Genomic DNA, 22,016 nt, shown 5'->3' with positions numbered 1-22,016 from the left:
CACTCATGAGTTGAGATGTTCGTGAAATTAGCTATTCCACTATTTTAATACAAAATATATTCCGAAACTAATTAATACCCATATCCAAATAAGAGATAAAATCATGATGAAATTATACTGAACTTGTTGTTGTAGTTGTATCCGAATAAGAGATAAAATAATTAGCATTTATCATCAAGTAAAGTATCTCTTATTTCACCAATACAATAAAATGACCTCTAACTGAGGTAGTTGTGTTAGTAATCATGAAAATAAAAAAATCACTCCGTTTTCCCAAGACAGCTAATTTTCTGGATCTGGGTTAGTTAGGCATGATTTTCTGTTTCCAACGATCTACTAAAAGCAACAGGGAAGTGACAATGTACCAAAAAAACAAATAAATTAGGAAATGACACCACTCAAAAGCTGTAAAGCAAAAAGTCTAGGCATATATACCAAGCTCCACATTCTCCCCAGCGCCCTTTAGCATAATTACAACTCTACCCCTCAAATCATCTTTTTTTCCCTCTCACTATTCTCAAATATATCCCGTAATTTCATCATTCTACAAGGGCATTTCGTTCCACTTTTACACACTCCCAACATTTTCATCACCAAATTCACCACTACCACCTTGCCACCTTCTTTCCCAAACAAAAATTCTCCATTACAAATATCTATAATCATCATCAATACGTCAACGTTTTGATCTTCCATACACGATGCCGGAAATAGAAAGACACCGAACACGTCATCACCGACCGGCTAATCCGGTAAGAAACAGAGTACCTTTACGTCTGTTATTCCGAGTAGCTTCGGTAGCCGGTGGAATACAATTCGGGTGGGCCCTACAACTGTCTTTACTCACACCATACGTACAAGAACTAGGTATACCACATGCTTGGGCTAGTATAATATGGTTATGCGGACCGTTATCAGGTTTACTGGTTCAACCGTTAGTAGGTCATATGAGTGACAAGTGTACAAGTCGGTTCGGTAGAAGACGTCCGTTTATTGTAGCAGGAGCAGCTTCGATCATGATTGCTGTGTTGATTATTGGTTTCTCAGCTGATATTGGATGGCTATTAGGTGATCGAGGTGAAATCAAAGTAAGAGCTATAGCTGCCTTTGTTGTAGGGTTTTGGTTACTTGATGTTGCTAATAATATGACTCAAGGTCCTTGTAGAGCTCTTCTTGCTGATCTTACACGTAAGTGCTTTTTCGAGATTCGATTTTTTACAGCTTTTTGATCTTCGTAAATTACACTCTATGTCTATTTTTGGAAATATTTACGCCACATAGCCCATACTTTGTGTATAAACATCCTATTTTTCCATATTTGTGTATAAACAACACCTTTTGTACACTATTATACAAGGTTGATACATTATGTGTACAGGGGCGGAGGGATGAAGAGATGAATCCCCTTTGGCGGAAAATTATACTGTTTATACATGGTTAAAATTATTTTTTATCTATATATAATAGACGTTGAACCCCTTTGGCTTCTTCGTGTGTTTACGTTTTTATATTTTAAACCCCCGGTAAAAATCCTGGCTCCGCCACTGATTATGTATAATGTTTTCCCTGGTATAATATTGTATGTTGGACTATATGGCGTAAATATTTTCAAAAGCGGTATATGTTTGAAAATTTCCTTGTTTTATTGTTTTATTTATTGCTTGTGAATTACTAGATCTGTTTTGTGCTTTCTTTTCACGCTTCATCTATAATTTAATAATTTTGATGCGTTTGATTTGTTAAGTGCTTTCCAAGCAAGATGAAGCTTTAAATATCTCCTTTAATTATTATTTTTCTTGAATAAAGTATGGAATAGATAGCTTTCTTCAGTATAACTGCATAAGACTATAGTGGCATGTTTTATACTTTTTTGAAGGTATAAAAACGTATTAAGCGCACTTGTTAAGCTCAAATAGACAAAAATGTCCCTTTGATGATCAGGGTGGGACCCACTGTATCCTAATTTCTCTCTTTTTCTATTTTCCCCCTTTTTGTTGCTAATATTTTCTGTCTTGTTCGGCTAAATAATTGCTGATGTACGTCTGTTGACTTGAGCTGTTAAGACCATCGGGAATATACTTGTACTTTACTCTTATACATACGTATCACTATGTATAACATACTCCCTCAGCTAACACCATTTGACTTGGCACGGAGTTTAAGAAAAAAAAGAAGTCTTTAATATTTGTGCGGCTTTAAATCATTTGATAAAGTTAAATTGTTTCTAAATATAAAAATGTGATATTCTTTTTTGGGACAAACTAAAAAAAAAAAAAAAGTGTGCCACATAAATTGAGACAGAGGGAGTAATACTATAGGAGTATTTCCGATGAAATCATGTTATCTTTAGTATTTTGAGGTGATTTTTTTTTATTTATGTTATTTCTTTTTCGTTCTGCTTTGATATGTTTTTCCTTGAGCCGAGGGTCTATCGGAAACAACCTCTCTGCCTCCCAAGGTAGGGGTAAGGTCTGCGTACACACTACCTCAGACCCCACTTGTGGGATTACACTGGGTATGTTGTTACTTTCTTTCCGATGAATTTTAGTTGTTTGATTTGGGGATTATTGCACTTTGATGATTTTTAACCAGCCATCTCTTCCTTGTAAGCCTAATGATATGTGAAGTAGGACCACTATTTCCAGTCAAAAGCTTGTATTTAGAATTTAGTGAGATTTAGTGATTGTTGTGGCCATAACCTTTACTTATGGTGCATGCCTAAAGATAGATTAAAATTTTGCATAACTTCTACTTTAGCTTAAAGCGACATTTTAGCTTAAAGCGACATTCTTCATGAATCATTTGTAACGTGTCAATAAGGTTTTAGATAATATCTCTAAAATCAGAAGCTTCAGATTTGCGCAAGATGATGAAAAGTTGAAGCCATTTAAAATATCTGATAAATCATCGCATAGTTTAACAAGAAAAAAGGTACGGAATCAAGTAAATAAGGTTAAACGCCACTGTTTAGCTAAGCATGCGTGGGAAGGTCAGTGCATTCGCTCCATTCAATATCAATTGATTTTCCTCTCCTCACCTATCCACAAGTGCTCGCGAAATTAGATACTATATAAGAGGTAAATGCTAAGGTAGTAGAAGTCACATTTATGATAATAAAAGAAGAAAGAAGTAGTGAATACTCAATTTAACTATTTGATAATGTAGTTTTTTGCTCCTCACGCACTTGCACTAGGCTTCATTGTTTGGTAAAGATTTTTTTTTTTTTTTTTTTGTGTATTTATCCTATGGACAATCGAAAGCTTTTCATTGACAAAATATCGGTGTCCATTCCACTGCTGAAAGTAGCAGAAGAATTACAGCTGGAAAAGACTGATATCAATTGAGAATAGAGATATCACTTATAATACCTATTAGATTACAATTGGCAGTTCAAACGTTTGAAGGTGAAAGGTCATAAGACAAGTATTACTTACTATGAATGATCAAACCATTGTTTCTTCTTTGAATCAGATTCCTCAAATTATATTATTTTAATAACGCAAATCAAGTATCTCAGTGAATCTATTTGAGTTTTTCCTTTTCGCTTTGGTGCCTATCACTATCGGTTCGAACTAGCATACCGCAATGAAAGAAAAGGCTCAATGGTGCCTACTGTTTGGCAGTAACTATATCTTAATCCTTGACATTATCCACGTAATATGTCTTACCCGAACATGCCAAGGAAATATGACTTTTTAGTCCGCTTGGCTTGGTTATTAATTCTTGACAAGTACAAACACACATCGTATCTGGTCAGTTTCCTAAGAAAAGCCAAACGCCTGCTCTATAAAATGTTAGATCCTGTGCCCATAATATTTAAAGTGGTGAGTTAAACAAGTAGGAACCATCTTTTTACTCTGTATCCATATCTGGACTGTTTAAATGAGAACAAACAAAAACTAGTTGAAGTTTTGGCATCACACACTTACAAGCATTTTGGGGGTTTTGGAATTTACTTTTTAGTTAGTGGTTGAATGCACAATGAATCGCAGAGTGTTTTCAAAGGGGAGAGGGGACAAAAGGGGTAACGGGAAATGTGGTGGTGTTGATTTAGAACAACTGCATTCTTGCGGCATGATATATCATCATCATCACCTTTCTACCCTTTCCCTCTAAGATAATATTTTTGAGCTAATTGTTCCTAGAAGTGTTCATTATCTAGCTCTTCAGGAGCCTCTGCCAGCAGCAGTTACCATATATTCCAGGAACTGCTGCTAATGAAAAGAAACAAATTCAGAATTAGCTAGTTTTCTTTAACCCCTTTTTCAGGATAGCAGAAGCAGATAAGAAGCACTTGGTGTTTGCTGAGAAGGTTATGGAGCCTGCGTCTCAAAAGAGATGATTATGGAGTCTAATGATTAGGTCTACTTTGTCTACATACATTGCGTGCTCTTTATTACTCTTAAGTTTGTTTCCTTCGGAAAGAAGACTAGTATTACTTGCTTTAGTGGTGATGGTAGAGGGTTCAGCAGCACCTCCTCCATCTTCAGAAGCTACCACATTTGACATTCTTCTTTTGGTCTTACTATGTAAAAGTTAATGGCGAAGTGAAGGAAGAGAGTAGTATTCTTTTTGATAAGTAGAAGCTTACTGCTTGGTAAATTCAGGTTTAGACATCTTTAGTGAATAAAGTTTGGAATTATGATACAGCTAGTCCTAATATGAGGGACATATGCACATTTTCTATATTTTGGTTTCGTGCAAGAAGTTACTGTATTTGTGTTTAGTCTCCTGGTTCCCCTTGAAGAAGCTTTTATGATTCAAAGAAAAGATGGCAGTGGGGCTTTGTTCCTAGAAGTGCGGATCTGATAATAAGCATAGAAAGCACTGACCAAGGATTCTCATATACAATTTTAAGGTTGATGGCATGATTACATCATCACATTTTGAGACTCTTTTGGAGATCAAAATTAGGAACATTTTTTTCTTTTTTGATAAGGAGGGGGAAAAAAAAAGGAACGTTTGAAAAGAAGCAAAATAAATCATCTAAAAAGGGAATCCCGGTGCACAACTGTATGAGAAAAATAAAATTGTAATTTATAACTTCTGGAAAAGAAAATTTTTTGGAACTTTGTAATGAGCTCAATCTCCAATTTAAAGTAAATCATGGCTAAAAGTAGAGATTGTCTGCTTGCTGAGCTAGCATCTCTCATCCTCTTTTTCCTTCAACAGTATTAATGAAAAAGAGACAAAAAAGTCTGATTTCTCACTTTTGGGATTTTATTGATACATGATTCCTCTCCAAAAAGTAGTTCTAAAGCTGCGGCGCTATTCTTTAATCCCGTGTTAAGTTCACTCTTATTCAGAAAAGGGCTTTATTGATTTTTGGTTCTGAAGTTGAAAATAACATGGTACCTTAGGATCCAAAATCAGTATGTTATAATCACTGATGCAGTGGATATCCAATAGTCTACATATACTGGCCTTTAGAGGTAGTCAGTATGTTATAATCACTCATGCAGTGGATATCCAATAGTCTACATATACACCTACTCTTTTATTTATTTAAATCCTTCGTTTTTTCTAGAGCTCTTGAAAAGCTTGATTTGTTTTAGCATAGAATCCTTCCTTACATAAGCATAAAGAAATGCTTATTTTAGTTGTTAATAATATTATATACCCTGTCTTAAGAGCTAATAAGACCTCCTCCTAATTTGCATGACATCCTCATTTGTTGAAGCTAACTTACATATCTAACGGTCAAAAGAAAATCTTGTTTTATTAAAATTGATTGGCCCCAACCATTTAGGAAAGAATAACACTGAAGCATAAGAAACAACAAAAATTGGTGAGCTAGAGTTTGACAATGCTTATGGGGTTTGAAACAGAGGGCCTCCATGGGATGATGAATGGAGAGATGCTGCTATTGCAGAGTTGATAGAGGCACCAAAAGAAAAAGATTGTTGAACTTAATTTTTCAGGGCGAGATATAATAGTTTTACATTTTTGTACGACTTCATTGTCATTGCTGTTTGCATATTTATATCATGAATTTTCCTTCAAACTAGTGACATTTTCTCTGCTTTTTCATACGCAGAAAAGGATCTTAGAAGAACCCGGGTGGCAAATGCATACTTTTCTCTATTTATGGCCATTGGTAACATCCTTGGCTTTGCAACTGGATCTTACAGTGGCTGGTACAAGATCTTCCCTTTCACCCTCAGTTCTGCGTGCACCATCAACTGTGCCAATCTAAAGGCTGCTTTTATTCTCGATATTATTTTTATCGCAACAACTACTTGTATCAGCATATCGGCAGCCAATGAGCAGCCTCTAGATCCCAGTCGTGGTTCCTCTCATACTGGAGAAGAGATTGCCGAATCAAGCCATGGTCAAGAAGAAGCTTTTCTCTGGGAGTTGTTTGGTATTTTCAAATATTTCCCAGGTGTTGTTTGGGTCATCCTACTTGTTACTGCCCTGACATGGATTGGATGGTTTCCGTTTCTTTTGTTCGATACCGACTGGTTTGGTCGAGAAATTTATGGTGGTGAACCAAATGATGGAAAGAATTATAGTGCAGGAGTCCGAATGGGTTCGTTGGGTCTAATGTTGAATTCCGTGCTTCTTGGAGTAACTTCATTGTTCATGGAGAAGCTCTGTCGAAAATGGGGGACTGGTTTCACATGGGGAGTTTCAAATGTTGTCATGTCCCTCTGCTTTATAGCCATGCTTATAATTACTGCTGTTAGGAGTAACATAGACATTGGCCAGGGTCTTCCCCCAGATGGCATTGTTATTGCGGCGCTAGTTGTATTTGCAATTCTTGGGATCCCACTATCTGTAAGTTGCTTGATTTTCAAGTCCCAACAAGAAATTGTTTTGCACTACCACACACTACACAGTTTTATGTGTAGAACTAGTGAAATTAAAACTTCTCTAAACTTCTCTAAACCACTTATGTTTTTCTTTCTCCAATATTTTATTACGGCCAACCAGCTTATCTGTCTTTGTCATTTCTACTTTTGTGATTTCATCACTTTAGTCAAAGACTTATCTTTAACTTTCTTTAATCTTCAAAAGATTTTAATGGAAAGGTTTGTACAGCTGAATTGTGCTTTTCAGAGTTGTTACTGTTGCAAAATATATATAGAAATTCAGTCAGGCTGAAATAATTTTATCATGTAAGATGCCTGTCAAATGTAACATGATACGAGAGAAAATTGGAGGTTACTGTTTCTAAAGGCTTCAGCTTAAGCACAAGTTTCATGTGGGATTAGAAGTGAGCTTTATTTAGGTATATTATTGTATAATGCAAGTCATTTTCTGCAGATAACATACAGTGTTCCATATGCTTTAGTATCCTCAAGGATTGAAGCTCTTGGGCTTGGACAAGGTAGATTGAGTTATGTCTATTTTGATCATTATTCTGTAGGTCTAATAGAAAATAGTGCTTCAATTACTACTTCAACCTTGCAGGCTTGTCAATGGGCGTTCTGAACCTGGCAATTGTGTTCCCACAGGTATACATTTTGCTTTTCTGTTTCTATGGGTTTTTTCGAAATAAGAACAATCTCTAGAAAGTGGTCCAAATAAACATCAAAGCCTTTATGTAGATAGATGTGGCACAATGCATTTTGTTGCCTCTTGCTAGTTTGATCTTGTAACTGTTATCTGTTGAGCCCTTGGTTAGAGTTAAAAATGATGAAGCAAACAGTGAAGCATCGTACGTGATGGAAATTTAGATTATCATTCAACTGAATACAGAACATGATTATTCTCATGGGTGTTTCCAGTAGGAATATCACTGCGCCTTTATAGCATGTATCTTATCATTTCCTAAAGTTATATAGGCCACTGAATGAGAATATATTGTTATTGGTCACAGATCGTGGTTTCACTTGGAAGTGGACCGTGGGATGAGCTATTTGGTGGTGGCAACTCGCCAGCCTTTTTTGTGGCTGCACTTTCAGCATTTGCTGGTGGACTTATAGCCATCTTGGCGATTCCTCGAACACGGGTTGAGAAGTCCAAGATACTTGCATGAGGTAATGCTGCTAATGTCTTCATTTGAACCCCTTTTTTCCTTGTCTATTTGTCCACCATATATATATATATATTTTTTTTTGTTTTTTTTTGTTTTTTTTTTGTTTTTGAGAATAATCCACCACATATAAATTATCTTATTTCTAGTCTTCTAAAGAGCAAGCTGTTGAACCAATTTTCCCCATTGAAGGACCTTTAATAGGGCTTGAATTCATATTCGCTTGACCCATTTCTTTTCCAATTTAGAGCTACAATAGAGGGGTAAGTAGAGTTCTCTGCATTGTGCGGCAACTCTTTAAGCCTCTACATTTTCCTCTGCTGTGAGGCACTTTCTATTCAATTTCAATAATCAGCCAATATTCATGCAAAAATTGACCCCCTCAATCAGTAGGCGAAACCAGCATTTTCACCAAGGAACTCAAAATATAAAAAAGTAAACACACGAAAAAGCTAAGGGGATTTAACTTCTATTATACATGCATAAAGAATAAATATGACCTTGAATACAGGGTAATTTTCTGGCGCCGTCTAGCTCCGTCCCTGCCCTCAATCTTGTGTGCCATCTCTACATTCATTATATCGAACTCAGACATCTCCTTGTAATCCCACACTTTAGTAAGATATCTCCAGAAGCGTAGGAAATGAACAGAGTGGAGGTGCCGAGGACCAGCTTCATTCTCCATCCTTTGGATATCTTGTCAACAATGTAGTCCTAATTTGTCATTCATGGTTATCTTACTAACACAGTACAATCTATACCTATATCAAGCATTACGGTCCAGATGCACTTAGAATTGTGTTCTAAGAATCTGTCAGTATATATGTTATCTTAGTAATTATACTTCAGATTAGGATGAAGTTACTGACAAAAATAAGGAAGACTTAATGTCTCTTATTATGTATGTTCTCCAATTTGAAGGTATCTGCAAACACTATTTAATCCCCAGAGCTTGAGGACATGAAACAAAGAAAATTGGAAAACAAGTTTAAGAGAACACTTTGCTTTATTATTCCCTCAAGTTTTGTGGTGTCAAATATGCATGAAAAGAGATGTAAACCACGTAATTGGTATCAATAATGTCTTTCTAATTGTGAAAATAGTAAAATAAATTCTCATTGACTTGACTAAGTAACAATGTATCAGAGGTGCTCCTTATATAAGAGTCCTAGACTGCGTACAATATGGAAGGTATTCAACGTCTATACTGATAACATAAGTAAATGTTATATAATTAAATATTAGAGGATCATAAGGTATCACCTAGAATATTCTATAAGATTTTTCTTATTTAAATACGATGAATCTGGATATGTATGAATTTAAATTCGCATTTTCTTTACATTCCAACACTGATCTAACACATAATAACAACGGTTTTAGGAATATCTATAGATTCTTAACAAGACATGGACAATTTTAAAATCTTTGTAGATTAATTCTCCCCTCACGTTAAGATCTACATATTGTACACTCCTTTTAACAAACATAATCAATCTTGTCCCACCAAAAACACTAGGTGATTTCTTCTCATTTGTCCAAGCCTTGGTGGACAGAGTTACTCGCTGCCTGTGCTAGTGGGAGGTAGCAGATATTGTGCAATTAGTTGAGGTGCATGCAAGCTGTGGTCCAGACACCACCACCAACAACTACATACCCAGTTGAATCCCACAATGTGAGGTCTGGGGAGGGTAAAATGTACGCAAACCTTACCCCCACCTTGGAAGGTAGGGAGGCTGTTTCCAAAAGATCCTTGGCTCAAAAGAAAACAAGGGAAAAGAGTCAGATACGGACAAGCAAATCAAAACAATGCGAAAATGAGAAATAGCAAGAGCAAGGAAGTCAAGATACAACAACAAAGATAGACAAGACCCAACACATAGAAGCAGGATAAAAATACTCCTAATACGAGAAAGAAAACCTTGCGGCTCCCCATTAGCCCTCTACCCTGATATTCGACCTCCACCCCTCCTATCACGGTCATGTCCTCGGTAAGCTGAAGTAGCGCCATATCCTGTCGAATCACCTCTCCCTAGGCCTTCTTTGGCCTTATCCCTCCCTCTCTTCGGGCCCACCACTGCCATCCTCTCACACCTTCCCACTGGCGCATCAACGCATCTTCGCTGCACATGGCCGAAACATCTCAACCTCCCTTCCCGCATTTTATCCACCACATGGGCCATACCCACCCTGTCCCGAATCACTTCATTCCGAATCCTATCTCTCATGGTATGCCCGCACATCCATCTCAGCATCCGCATCTTTGCTACTTTCATCTTCTGGTCATGAGCTTTCTTAACTGGCTAGCATTCCGTCCCATACAACATAGTCGGTCTAACCACTGCTTTGTAGAACTCTCCCTTTAGAATAGGCGGCACCTTCTTATCGCACAACACCCTCGATGCGAGCTTCCATTTCATCCATCCAGCTCCAATATGATGTGTGACATCATCGTCAATCTCGCCAGTCCCTTGGATGATCGACCCCAGGTACTTGAAACTTTCTTTCTTTGGGATGACCTGAGTATCCAGCTGCACGTCCTCGTCCTCTACCTGACTCACATCACTGAACTTGCACTCTAAGTACTCTGTCTTAGTCTTGCTCAACTTGAAATCCTTTGACTCCAGAGTCTGTCGCCAAACCTCCAGTCTCGCGTTAACACCGCTCCTCGACTCGTCAATTAGCACAATGTCATCTACAAACAACATGCACCACGGTACCTCTCCTTGAATGTGACTTGTCAGAGCGTCCATTGCCACAACAAACAGAAACGGGCTAAGCGCGGACCCTTGGTGCAGGCCCATTGTGACTGGAAAGTGTTCTGAGTCACCTCCAACCGTCCTCACCCTGGTCTTGGCTCCATCATACATGTCCTTAATCGCTCTAATGTATGCCACAGGAACACCTCTAGCTTCCAGACATCTCCACAGCACCTCTCTTGGGACTTTGTTGTAAGCCTTTTCAAGGTCAACAAACACCATGTGCGAGTCAGTCTTCTTATCCCTATACTGCTCCACCAACCTCCTCACAAGGTGAATGGCTTCTGTAGTCGAACGCCCCGGCATGAATCCGAACTGGTTCTCCGAAATAGATACTATCTTCCTCATCCTCGCTTCCACTACTCTCTCCCAAACTTTTATCGTATGGCTCAACAGCTTGACGCCGCTATAGTAGTTGCAGTTCTGGATATCCCCCTTGTTTTTATACTACGGGATCATGGTGCTCCATCTCCACTCTTCAGGCATCTCCGCCGTCCTAAAAATAACATTCAATAACCGCGTAAGCCACTCCAAGCCTCCCCTACCTGCATTCTTCCAAAATTCTATCGGTATTTCATTTGGCCCGATCGCTCTCCCCCTGCTCATCTTCCGCATAACCCCCTCGACTTCTTCAACCTTGACGTGCCTGCAGTACCCAAAATCGCAGCGGCTTTCTGAGAGCTCCAATTCGCCTAAAACGGTGTTCCGGTTCCCCTCTTCGTTCAAGAGTTTATGAAAGTAGGACTGCCATCTTCGTCTAATAAGGGCATCCTCCACCAAAATTTCCCCTCCCTATTCTTTGATACACTTCACTCGATCCAGGTCCCGAGCCTTACTCTCCCTCGCTTTGGCTAGCATGTACAACTTCTTGTCCCCGCCTTTTTCCCCCAATTCTTCATACAAGCGTCCAAAAGCAGCAGTCTTAGCCGCCGTAACCGCTAACTTCGCCTCCTTCCTCGCCTTCTTATACTGCTCCCTGTTAGTCCTTTTCTCCTTCTTGTCTGTGCTCTCTACTAGCTTTAGATACGCTGCTTTCTTAGCTTCCACTTTACCTTGTACCTCTCTGTTCCACCACTAGTCCCCTTTGTGGCTGCCAGAGTAACCCTTTGAGACCCCTAGAACCTCTCTTGCCGCTTCCCTGATGTTAGCAGCCGTCGTAGTCCACATACTATTCGCCTCCCCGCTACTCCTCCAGGCTCCCAACGCCCTCAACCGCTCCCCCAGCTCCTGGGCATTGTCCTTGTTCAAAGCGTCCCATCGAATCTTCGGTTGACCCGATACAACCCTCTTTCTCCTCTTCCTTTTTATCTCCAGATCCATAATCAAGAGCCTATGTTGGGTCGTGAGGTTCTCGCTCGGGATAACCTTGCAGTCCGTGCATAAACGTCTATCGCACTTTTGGGAGAGTAGGAAATCAATTTGTGTCTTGGCCTTCGTACTCCGAAAGGTGACCAAGTGCTCTTCCCTCTTCTGAAAACTAGAGTTCGCTATTGCCAAATCGAAAGCTCTCGCGAAATCCAACAGCGCCGTTCCTCCCTCATTCCTATCCTCAAACCCGAAGCCTCCATGCACATCATCGTATCCCCTAGCCGACGTCCCGATGTGGCCATTGGAATCACCACCAAGAAAAAGCTTCTCTGAGTGCGGAAAACCCTGCACAACCTCGTCCAAATCCTCCCAGAATCGCCTTTTGATCTCCTCATCCTGGCCCGCCTGCGGTGTGTAAGCACTAATCACGTTTAAAGTATGCCCTCCAACTACTATCTTAATAGTCATCAGTCTATCACTCACCCTCCTGACCTCTACCACCAGATCACGGAGCTCTCTTTCAACCAGAATGCCAACTCCGTTCTTACCCTTCGGGCCTCCTGAGAACCACAACTTAAACCCATCCACATCCCGAGCCCTATCTCCCACCCATCTAGACTCCCACACCATGATTATAAAAAAAATTATATATTCAATCTTGGAGCCTCAAAAGAGATTTTGTAAGAATATCAGCTAACTAGTCACAATACATTTTTTATTGATAACTGTGAAAACCCCTAGGGTCAGTGGCGCACAGTCTGGGATTCGATGGATAATGGGCCCGCCCCTCTACCCTAGTCGCAATACCTTCTGATTCCATCTTTTATCTAATAAAGGAAAATCTATTCATATGTGTTCCATTTTAGGTAACATAAGTTTTGAAGCTACATGCAGCACCACTTGAATTTCAAGTCAGTTGCATTTTTTATTTCTACAACACACCAACTCTTAATAGAAATTTCTTTAACCATATAAGCTCACATATGACTAAAGACATAGTTTGATACTATGCTTCTCCACTTAATCTGGTCACCACATCTTAATCTGGTCAACCACTAGTTACCACCACCAATCACCTCTGCCATCACAGCCACCACTGACAACCTCCACCGCTGCCAACCACTATTGTCAGTCGCTACCACACCTAACACCTTCATCATTATAATTATATTCACAGCCACCACCACTAGTGTCACCGCCGCGCTACCTCTGACACCACTATCATCCACTATCATCACTGCGGTCAATCCCTACCACCAACCACCTCCGCCATCACAGCTAGCACCACCGTCGCCAACTAGCGCCAGACACATCATCTACCACCATACATTCTTCAACCGCCGCCACCACCATCACTACCAACCGTCACCATCACTCTAGTCACTACTATACCAACCACCTCCACCATCACAACTATCACCACCACTGTTACTAGCCACTACCACCAACCATATCTACCATCACTAGCGAACATAAATGTTTCATTTTTTTAGATCAAATAATAATTTTATTTTATTATTTTTATATCATTTTCTATTTTTTTTAATTTGAATTGTATATTTATTATGTGTAGAGATAAATAAATTATGCACGTTCAGATGTTGAAAATTAAATAGTCTTAATTATTCCGTGTTCAGATCTAGATACAATATCGTTAATCATTCAGATTCAGATGTCTTACTTAATGAAAACAAATGAGGCCTTAATTGCAAACAAGGTCTTAGTATCTTTAGCATTTTATTATAGGGTCATTAATATCCACTGATAAGATCATAGTCTTGCCTTAATTTCATAATTAATGCTTATCTATTTCTTTTAACTTTCCAATAACTCCTAAGTATCTCCCCATAATTTAATGAAAAAAACCTCAATATGAGTTGTATTAAGTAGCCAATCCCAGCTAGTTTGTAAATGAGGTTTTGTTAATCAACGAGGTAGTCCTAAGAAGTATATTACCAACCCAACACAAATTAAGCGAAAGAGAAAACAACAAAAATAAGTAAGAAATGTCTCTAAAAGAACAATGACTTGCGACATTTGACAAAGGAAAAACAAGTTACAAACTAAAGAGTGCACTAGAATGATTAATCTCATATTTAGAATCTTTTTCCTACGAAGCCATTGGAAGAAATGCATTGAGCATTTTTGCATAAAAATGGTAATTTTTCCTCATTTACACGCAATGCACATGCTTACAAAGTTGCGATCGTAAGAGGGTTTATCATTGAAAAGACTTTACAAATTTAAAGAGTTCTATCTCTTTCTAAAATCCATTTTTCCTCATTTTTCCTCTATGCACATGATTACAAACTTTGATTTAAAAGACTTTTATCATATGCTTTTTAACACATGTTGTCATTCTAGAGGACTTCCTGAGTCTATTTTTCCTGTTGGACTATTGGTTACTTTTTCTTGAGTTGTTGGGTCAGTATATTTTGTTCTCTGGGCAGGTTATTTTGTCGTATTGGAAGATGAGATTGATGGTGCTGGTAATTCTCCACATTGGCCTCGGCAGGAGCGTAATTTTCTGAGGTGGCCGTTTTGACTATTCCTCTATTTGAATGCTGAAGAGTTTGCGGAGGTATATTGTTGTATCATACTTTTTGAATTTTATTGTTCAACCCGCAATTTGCATTATCATTTTGTAAATATCGCTCTTCTGCTCACTTGGTATTGATTCTAGCATCCAAGATTGCTGTTCTTGCTCATCATTTACTTAGTTACTCAAATTGCCGCTGAACAATATTCTGTTTGGTGGTTCTCCACTTTCAAGATAAAGAAAATTTCAAATATTAGTACAACTGTACAAGAAGTGTTCACATATTCTTTGTGCATTCCATCTATCTCCAAGTATAATTGTACTCTCTTTCAGCTGCTAAGGTGTTCATCACATCCATATCACAGAAGGCTATAAATTGTACCCTTTACTTGTGCTCTGTTATACAAGGCTATCAGAATTCATCTCATCCACATTGCTGCCAGCCATTTATAGATTGTTAGTTCTGACATGCAACAAAAATTTATAGTAAACAAAATATAGTAATGAATGTAGTATAGAGTTGCAATCTAGAGCATAATGAATGTATTATAGAGTTACAATCTCGAGCATACAGAATGACACCCTAAACTTGTTATTCGACGTACTGATTTTTCTGGCCAAATCAACCAAGGGAGTAAGAACCTATTTGTGGTATTATATTAAACTAACCTGGTTTTTAGATGCACGATATATAAGAAGATGGAAGCAACATAGATGGAAAACTATTCTGGAACATTATCTGGGCCATCTTTTTCTGTATCTCAAACCACAAATTTACCCTCAGGTCTCGTTAGACAAACCATCTGTTGCACCAACTATTATTTCCTATGTGTACTTCAAAAGTCGAGTATAAGAGCTCATAATCGTTTACTCACAAGATAGCAGAGGAACTATTGCTCAGCACCCACTCCCATGCTCGTGATTATTGGGATGTTACAAAATGTTCCTTGCATGAGCAATTCCAAATAGCAATTTGAAAGCATGTAAAACATTGAGTCCTACTTTTGTACAAGTAGAACTTGCTGAAACCTTTACATTTGAGCTGCCAATAGCATGTAGTGCAAAATTATTATTCAGTAACTGCAATGAGAACAAGTTTCATGTCAGATATTCCATCTTATCTGCACAAACACAGCAGAGGACTCAACTTTGCCTCTCTTTTATGTCTGATGGGCTATTTGGAATCAAGCTTGTGCTTTTGTCAGCCAATCATGGTCATGGAGTCTGTGCCCTAGCTAATTATCCTGAAAAAGAAGTGAAGTTGGAGCTAGGGATCCTTATTTGTCATTAGGCTTTATTCTTTGACCAAAAATATCATGTTTTTAGCAAGCTAACTTGCTTAGGTGACATATCAAGGCGCCCCCGAATCTCATGCAATTTGTGCATGATATTGGTGAATTCATTTAATATATTGTGATTGAGGCTAAACAGTTCCGGCAGATTGAGACCTTGATTAAGACATAATTTTTCATTATGATTTTTTTTGTGTATGTGAAGCTTGGATGATAAAGAAAGGTTCCCTTTTCTAATATTCTCTCTTCTTGTAGCTTTCTTGTGTGCTTGGGAATAAATTCCTATTGTTATTGCATTATCAGTATCTATAAAAGCGTTGTTGGCTTTAATTGCCTCTTCATGTAATGTTTACATCTAATAAAGTTGTCCCCTGGTACGATTCATTTAAACACCATTGCTTAGCTGAAATGACAAAATGCAATGCATTAGTGGACCTAAGATGTCAAGAATCACATCATTGTCTGCTTAATGTGAAAGATTTTGAAGCTTAATCACACATTCATTGATATTTCCTTTTCCCATCGAAAGACATGTAGATTGTGGTTGTAATGTGTGACTTTTGGGGTGAGAGGACTAGAAAGAGACGATATTGGAAATGATAAAAGATTAGCTGCCATTCTGTTTTTTTTTTTTTTTGGAGAATTAGAATCAGTGAATTTGTTCTGTAGTGTGCAGAGCTATCATTCTTGGGGAAATGTTGAAACATATTTAAGGTGTGACATCTCTGGTGGAAAGACATGACAATAGCTAAAAAATTCTTTTGCTGTTCCTAAAGGTGATTTGAATGTACTAAACTGGGCATATTACGATGCTTAAAGTTTTGGTGGGCAAATGTTGTAGGAGGAGAATAAAGAATTGGTGCAGATGAATTTACAGACGAGATGATCAATAGGAAAAACCGTACTTGTGAATCAGATCCAATTTTAGATTCTAATAACACACTGTCAATTTTGGTTCATTACGATCTGATGGCATCAGCTCCATATGAATATTGCTGTAATTGTGGATCCCACCTCCCATCTGTGATATTGAGCAGAAAATCCAGTAGCATATTATTAAAGTAGAACAGCGGTGGAAAAACATTTTTTTAAACAAGTGTGTTACTAGTTGAATGATAGAGTTTATTGTAGTAGCGTACTGGCATTCTTTTTGGTTAAGTTGAAGTACTGAAGAGTGAAGGAGCTTTCTTCCTTTGAACTGGCAAGCATTATTCAATTGGCATAAGTTATGTTACACTTCATTTGTTTAACGTTGCCACGCTGGTGGATAGGATCTAAATAATTTATATATACCGATAATGCAAAAAATTTCTTACATTACCACTATTATTTAAACTGTATTATGAGGATTCATCATGAATTGACGAGTTTTATGCTGGCTGCTAGCCTATCAACACTTCACGCCTTTTTTTAGGATCGGCAATGTAAGTAAGCTCGTACATGCAGAGTTCAAATGAAAGTGGGGTATCATATAGCCGTTTCTAACTAATTTGGGACTGTGGTGTTATGTTGTTATCGATATTATATGTTGTAGCAGGTTACTTGTCTTATAGTTGGTAGTGTTTTTTTTTTTTTTTTTTTCAATATACAAAAGTTAAAACTGATTTAATTTACACTCATAGTTGTGGAAATATACTAGCAATTGCTAAAATTAAACACATGCGTATCAGTAAAGGGAAAACGAGTGCTCTGACATGATGATAAGGTTTTGTTTGGCTGGAAATAAAAGTAGCGGCTGCGGGTTGATATTTTGATTCAAAATTGTAAAAATTCAGTGTTGTGGTTGCGTTTCAAGTGGGGGACCGGGACGAAGAAAGCTGCAGCTAACTCTGGCTGCTGCTTATAGGGCTTCTGTTTCTGTTGCTTTGCAGAATACAGAGACACGCACAAACAGGGCATTAAGGCCCCCCACTTGGAGACATATTCATCCCTGTTGTGAAAATTGGATACATTAAATTTAAATGGCTGTAAATGCAGCACGTACTTTTAACTTTAAATTTTAAGATTTCGTTTTTTCGGTGTCCCCTTTTCTTCCATCCGCCTCTTCTTCATATGGCCATCTACTGCTACTGTAACACACCTTCCCACCCAATTAACCTTAGTGGTCCCTTTTACTTTTTTCTTTTAATTTATTTTCTTGCAATTTTGCATGATGCTTGTAATATATACGACCACCTTCCACTGACCAAACAATTCCCCATTTCTTTTTCTACTTCCCACAAACTGTGAGTATTCAGGATAACTTATTTAACTTGTACAAGATCAAATATTATGTAACAGAAAAGATCCGTTGGATTTGACACTTTTGGCCATTTTATAAAAATAATCCCACCAGTTTGTTGCTTCTTCTGTTCATATCCAAATTCTCGCCTCCAACCCTCCTGAATCACAAATCAACTCAAGAGAAAATTGAAATAAGCTCTAGTGTTGTACTGTGTCAAACACTCTAGTGTTGTACTTTGTCAAACAAACTAAGTAAAGTTCCTAAACGTGTACATTCTCATTTTGAAGATTAAGGGCTATATCTTTCATTCTGCTGGCAAATTTAACCATTTCCTCAAGCTTTAAACACGTACGATCTCATCTTCGATTGAGACCAATGGATTGATCTCGTCCGCTTGGAAATTTGTGAAGACGTTGCTGGTTGATGAGGATGATCTTTTGAAGAACAAACTACCTTTGATATTGGCTAGTAGCCATTCACATTACCACATTGAATAAAATGGAAATGAATAAGTTCCCTTTTAGGATTTAAAAAGAAGAAATGCACCTGTAAGGAGGTGCGAGAGGTTGGAGGTAGCAGGAATTAGGAGAGATAGAGGTAGGCCGAAGAAGAACTGGAGAGGTAATTAGATAGGATATAGCATAACTTCAGCTGATTGAGGACATGACTCAAGTTAGGAAGGTATGGAGGTTGAAGATTAGGGTAGAAGGTAGCTAAGTGTTGTTGACTTCTGTGTGGGGAGAGGGGGTGGATCTCCTCCTCTCCTCTTTTCCTTTTAGAATTAATATATCAGTATCACGTAGTCTCTTATTCCTGGATGTGCATTACTATCTGTTGCCATTTTTATTTTTATTTTTTGTATCTGGTTATTTTGCTATCTCTTTCTGATATTATTGTGCCAGACACTTTTTCTGAGCCGAGGGTCTACCGGAAACAACCTTTCTACCTCACAAAGGTAGAGGTAAGGTCTGCGTACATTCTTCCCTCTTCAAACCCCACTTGTGGGACCAAACTGGATTTTGTTGTTGTTGTAAATGCCCATACCAAATGGCCCACAAAAAAAAAAAAAAACCGACCATAACATCTGTGATTAGACTATAAAAGGGATATCTATATTAATATTATCGTATGAAAAATGTCATAGAAAGAATCGTTCAGTATTTGCTCTTCCCACTACTTTAAGAGAAGGAAAATTCCGGCCACAAGTTCTCCAGCTTTTTCTTCAAAAACAACACAACGTGTTGTCTACATAAGGCATTTTTATTTACAGTAGTTTTTGATATTATATTTTAATCTCCTAGTGTTCTTGATACATATAAAGTGGAAAAAATAGTACATAAATTATATGTAAAGGCCAAAAAAAAGATGGGACCTTGAAAACAGAATTTCTAGAAAAACAGATGTGCACTCACAAAAAAAGTTGCAAGTAGCTGTTTTTGTGGGTTAAGACAACATAAGTCATGCTCGATACTCTGGTGCATCACATGGGCTGCGAGGGGAATGTAACATGCATGCAATTCTTTTGCCTTACAACATGCCAACATTTGCTTAGCCACACTTCCTTGCCGATCCATGATTTAAAATTTATGAATTTCAATAATGATATCAAATTAATATATAATAATAATTGAATTCACAATTAAATATTCGTTAGATATTTAGCAGATTTTTTCATACAATTTAATAATTTGGGTAAAATCTAATAAATTCACGTGAACCAGTGGTTGAAGGCTAAATCCGGCTCAGCGCCCCACACCTAAAAAGCAAAAAAGAATTCAACATTCAGTATCTATCTGAAATTCAATGATCCAATTAATTCATATTTGCATTTTATAGAGTAAAATTAAAGAGATAAATGCTCCTTATCAATAGCATCTGATCAATTCTGTATGCACATCCATATACATCAAGAACAAGAAGTTATATGTGGCTTGTCATATCAAAACAACTAGCTAGAATTTTGAACGATATTGGTATTGCTTGTCAAACCATTCTTTCTACTTGGCATAACAGAGATAATCTTTTTATTCTCTTTTTTTTTTTCTCTCTCTTTTGATGGATGATAGAGAAAAAAAATGTTTTTTTGGGGGGAAGAAATGGGGTGGGGTTGGATAGGCGGCAAATTAAGGACAGAATTAATCGGAACCTAACAAGAGGATGTCATAAAAGCTTATCCAAGACTTAATACAATAAAAAATGTGTTGATTTAACTATGGGGTATGATCTCCAACATGATAAATTGCCAATGTGGTTTTAGAAAATTATGTCTACTAAAAAAAATAGTTAGACTTTTTTTTAAAGTCACGTGGCATTTTTTTTAATTAAAAATAACCTAAATGATTTTTTTAAAAAAATTTCATCAGCGAAAAGGGTATATTTATACCATTTTGTAACGGCAGGGGTATATTTGCACCATTTTGTAACGACAGGAGTATATATACATCACTTTTGTAATGAGGGTATATTTGCTCTAAATCGCAAAGTTGAGGGGTATATTTGCACCTTTGGCCTTTAAAATTTATGAATTTTGAACTAGTCACCGAACTCATAACTCATTTTAGTACATAACTAGATTCGCAATTAAATATCTCTACATATTTCATAAATTTTCTAATATAAATATTAGGTCTAAGTAAAAGAAATTGTCGTTCGGGTCGTTCGAACCCGTACCTAATATTGTAGCTCCGCCCTGGCCCCCACCCCTATCTCTCTTCGAGTTCGGAGCCAAAATGCCCCCAAAAAAATCACGTTGAACCAAAATACCCAACAAAAAAAATGTTACAAAACTACCTTTAGCGCAGTAGTTTACTGCGCTAAAGCAGTTCACGGAGACGGAGCCGTTAACTGCTTTAGCGCAGTATTTTACTAAGTTATAGAAACAATTAATTTTTTTTCTATAACGTAGTAAAATACTGCGTTATAGAAACAGTACCAAAAAAAAAAATTGGCCAACTTTATTTTTTGCAACACTTAGTGTTTTTTTCTTCATACTTTGACCAACGATTAATCGTGTGTCAAGACTCCGAAACGTCAATATTTTATATAGAACCTGATATTTTTTTCTGCGTACAATAATGTAGGCTCAATACATCAAGGATACGTAAACGTTCGGATAGTCATTTTAGGAGTTGAAAAGGTGCCCGAAGTAAGTTTTGTTTGTAAACTTTAGGTTTAAGTGTTCTATATACATAGACGTCCATTTTTGTTTGAAGACTTGTTGTCATTAGCTTAAAGTTTTTTATTTTTAGGGTTTAGATTTAAGTGTGTTATTTTTTAAAGCGTAACTTTATTTCGAATATACGCAGTTTTTTGTGCTCGGACGTCCGATTTACGCGATTTTTTTTTTTTGCAACATATTCGAAAGAAAGTTACGCATTAAAAAATAATACACTTAAGGAACTTAGTGTTTTTTTCCATAAAAAGATCGCAACATTTTATTTTAATAAATCTTTTCTTTGCAGCGCTTAGTGTTTTTTTCATACTTTGACCAACGATTAGTCGTGTGTCAAGACTCCGAAACGTCAATATTTTATATAGAACCTGATATTTTTTTCTGCGTACTATAATGTAGGCTCAATACATCAAGGATACATAAACGTTCGGATCGTCGTTTTAGGGGTTGAAAAGGTACTCGAAGTAAGTTTTGTTTAAGGTTTAAGTGTTTTATTTTTTAAGGTTTTGATTTAAGCGTGTTATTTTTTAATCAAGACATAACTTTATTTTGAATATAAATATAATTATAAAAAATATAGGGAGAAAAACTAGTTGTAAAGTGGTCAAACTTTAGGCGGTTTGGCCGAGCCGATTTAAAAAAAAAACACCTTTTATCCCATTCAATTTCAATTTCCCCCCAAATTGGCCTAAATTTTCAGTTTTATTCACTTATAAGATGATGATACGCAATAGATTTCAA

General features: G+C 37.3%; 2 protein-coding genes across 3 annotated transcripts; one reads left to right on the top strand and one right to left on the bottom strand.

Annotated features, from left to right (window-relative positions):
* The first annotated feature begins 278 nt into the window (after positions 1-278).
* On the top strand, positions 279-16,095 carry LOC132627685 (sucrose transport protein SUC4). 2 transcript variants are annotated; one of them, XR_009577950.1, is made up of 7 exons: positions 279-1,188; positions 6,038-6,780; positions 7,270-7,333; positions 7,417-7,460; positions 7,826-7,985; positions 14,499-14,629; positions 15,695-16,095. XR_009577950.1 is itself a non-coding variant. In XM_060343166.1 (6 exons), the coding sequence occupies exons 1-5, from the start codon at positions 702-704 to the stop codon at positions 7,982-7,984; spliced, it is 1,497 nt and encodes a 498-aa protein (XP_060199149.1). In that variant the 5' UTR covers positions 279-701; the 3' UTR covers position 7,985; positions 14,499-14,885. The 2 variants fall into 2 exon arrangements, 1 of the variants encoding a protein (XP_060199149.1); XM_060343166.1 differs by lacking the exon at positions 15,695-16,095 and having other exon boundaries at positions 14,499-14,885.
* On the bottom strand, positions 9,925-10,962 carry LOC132629048 (uncharacterized). The gene is made up of 2 exons (XM_060344793.1): positions 10,501-10,962; positions 9,925-10,284 (listed from the first exon to the last, which is right to left on the bottom strand). Exons 1-2 carry the CDS (start codon positions 10,960-10,962, stop codon positions 9,925-9,927), a joined length of 822 nt encoding a protein of 273 aa, XP_060200776.1.
* Positions 16,096-22,016: the final 5,921 nt, after the last annotated feature.

Source organism: Lycium barbarum, chromosome 2, assembly GCF_019175385.1.
Source record: "Lycium barbarum isolate Lr01 chromosome 2, ASM1917538v2, whole genome shotgun sequence".
Lineage (NCBI taxonomy): Eukaryota > Viridiplantae > Streptophyta > Magnoliopsida > Solanales > Solanaceae > Lycium > Lycium barbarum.
This window is presented reverse-complemented; position numbering and strand designations above follow the sequence as displayed.

Bases quoted from the DNA above. Each gene is read 5' to 3' on its own strand.
- LOC132627685 (XM_060343166.1), top strand. From the start codon at position 702: ATGCCGGAAATAGAAAGACACCGAACACGTCATCACCGACCGGCTAAT. The intron at 6,781-7,269 runs GTAAGTTGCTTG...CATTTTCTGCAG, and splicing joins TTCTTGGGATCCCACTATCT to ATAACATACAGTGTTCCATA. The intron at 7,461-7,825 runs GTATACATTTTG...TATTGGTCACAG, and splicing joins TGGCAATTGTGTTCCCACAG to ATCGTGGTTTCACTTGGAAG.
- LOC132629048 (XM_060344793.1), bottom strand. From the start codon at position 10,962: ATGGTGTTTGTTGACCTTGAAAAGGCTTACAACAAAGTCCCAAGAGAG. The intron at 10,285-10,500 runs GTCATCCCAAAG...ACGGAATGCTAG, and splicing joins ACGTGCAGCTGGATACTCAG to CCAGTTAAGAAAGCTCATGA.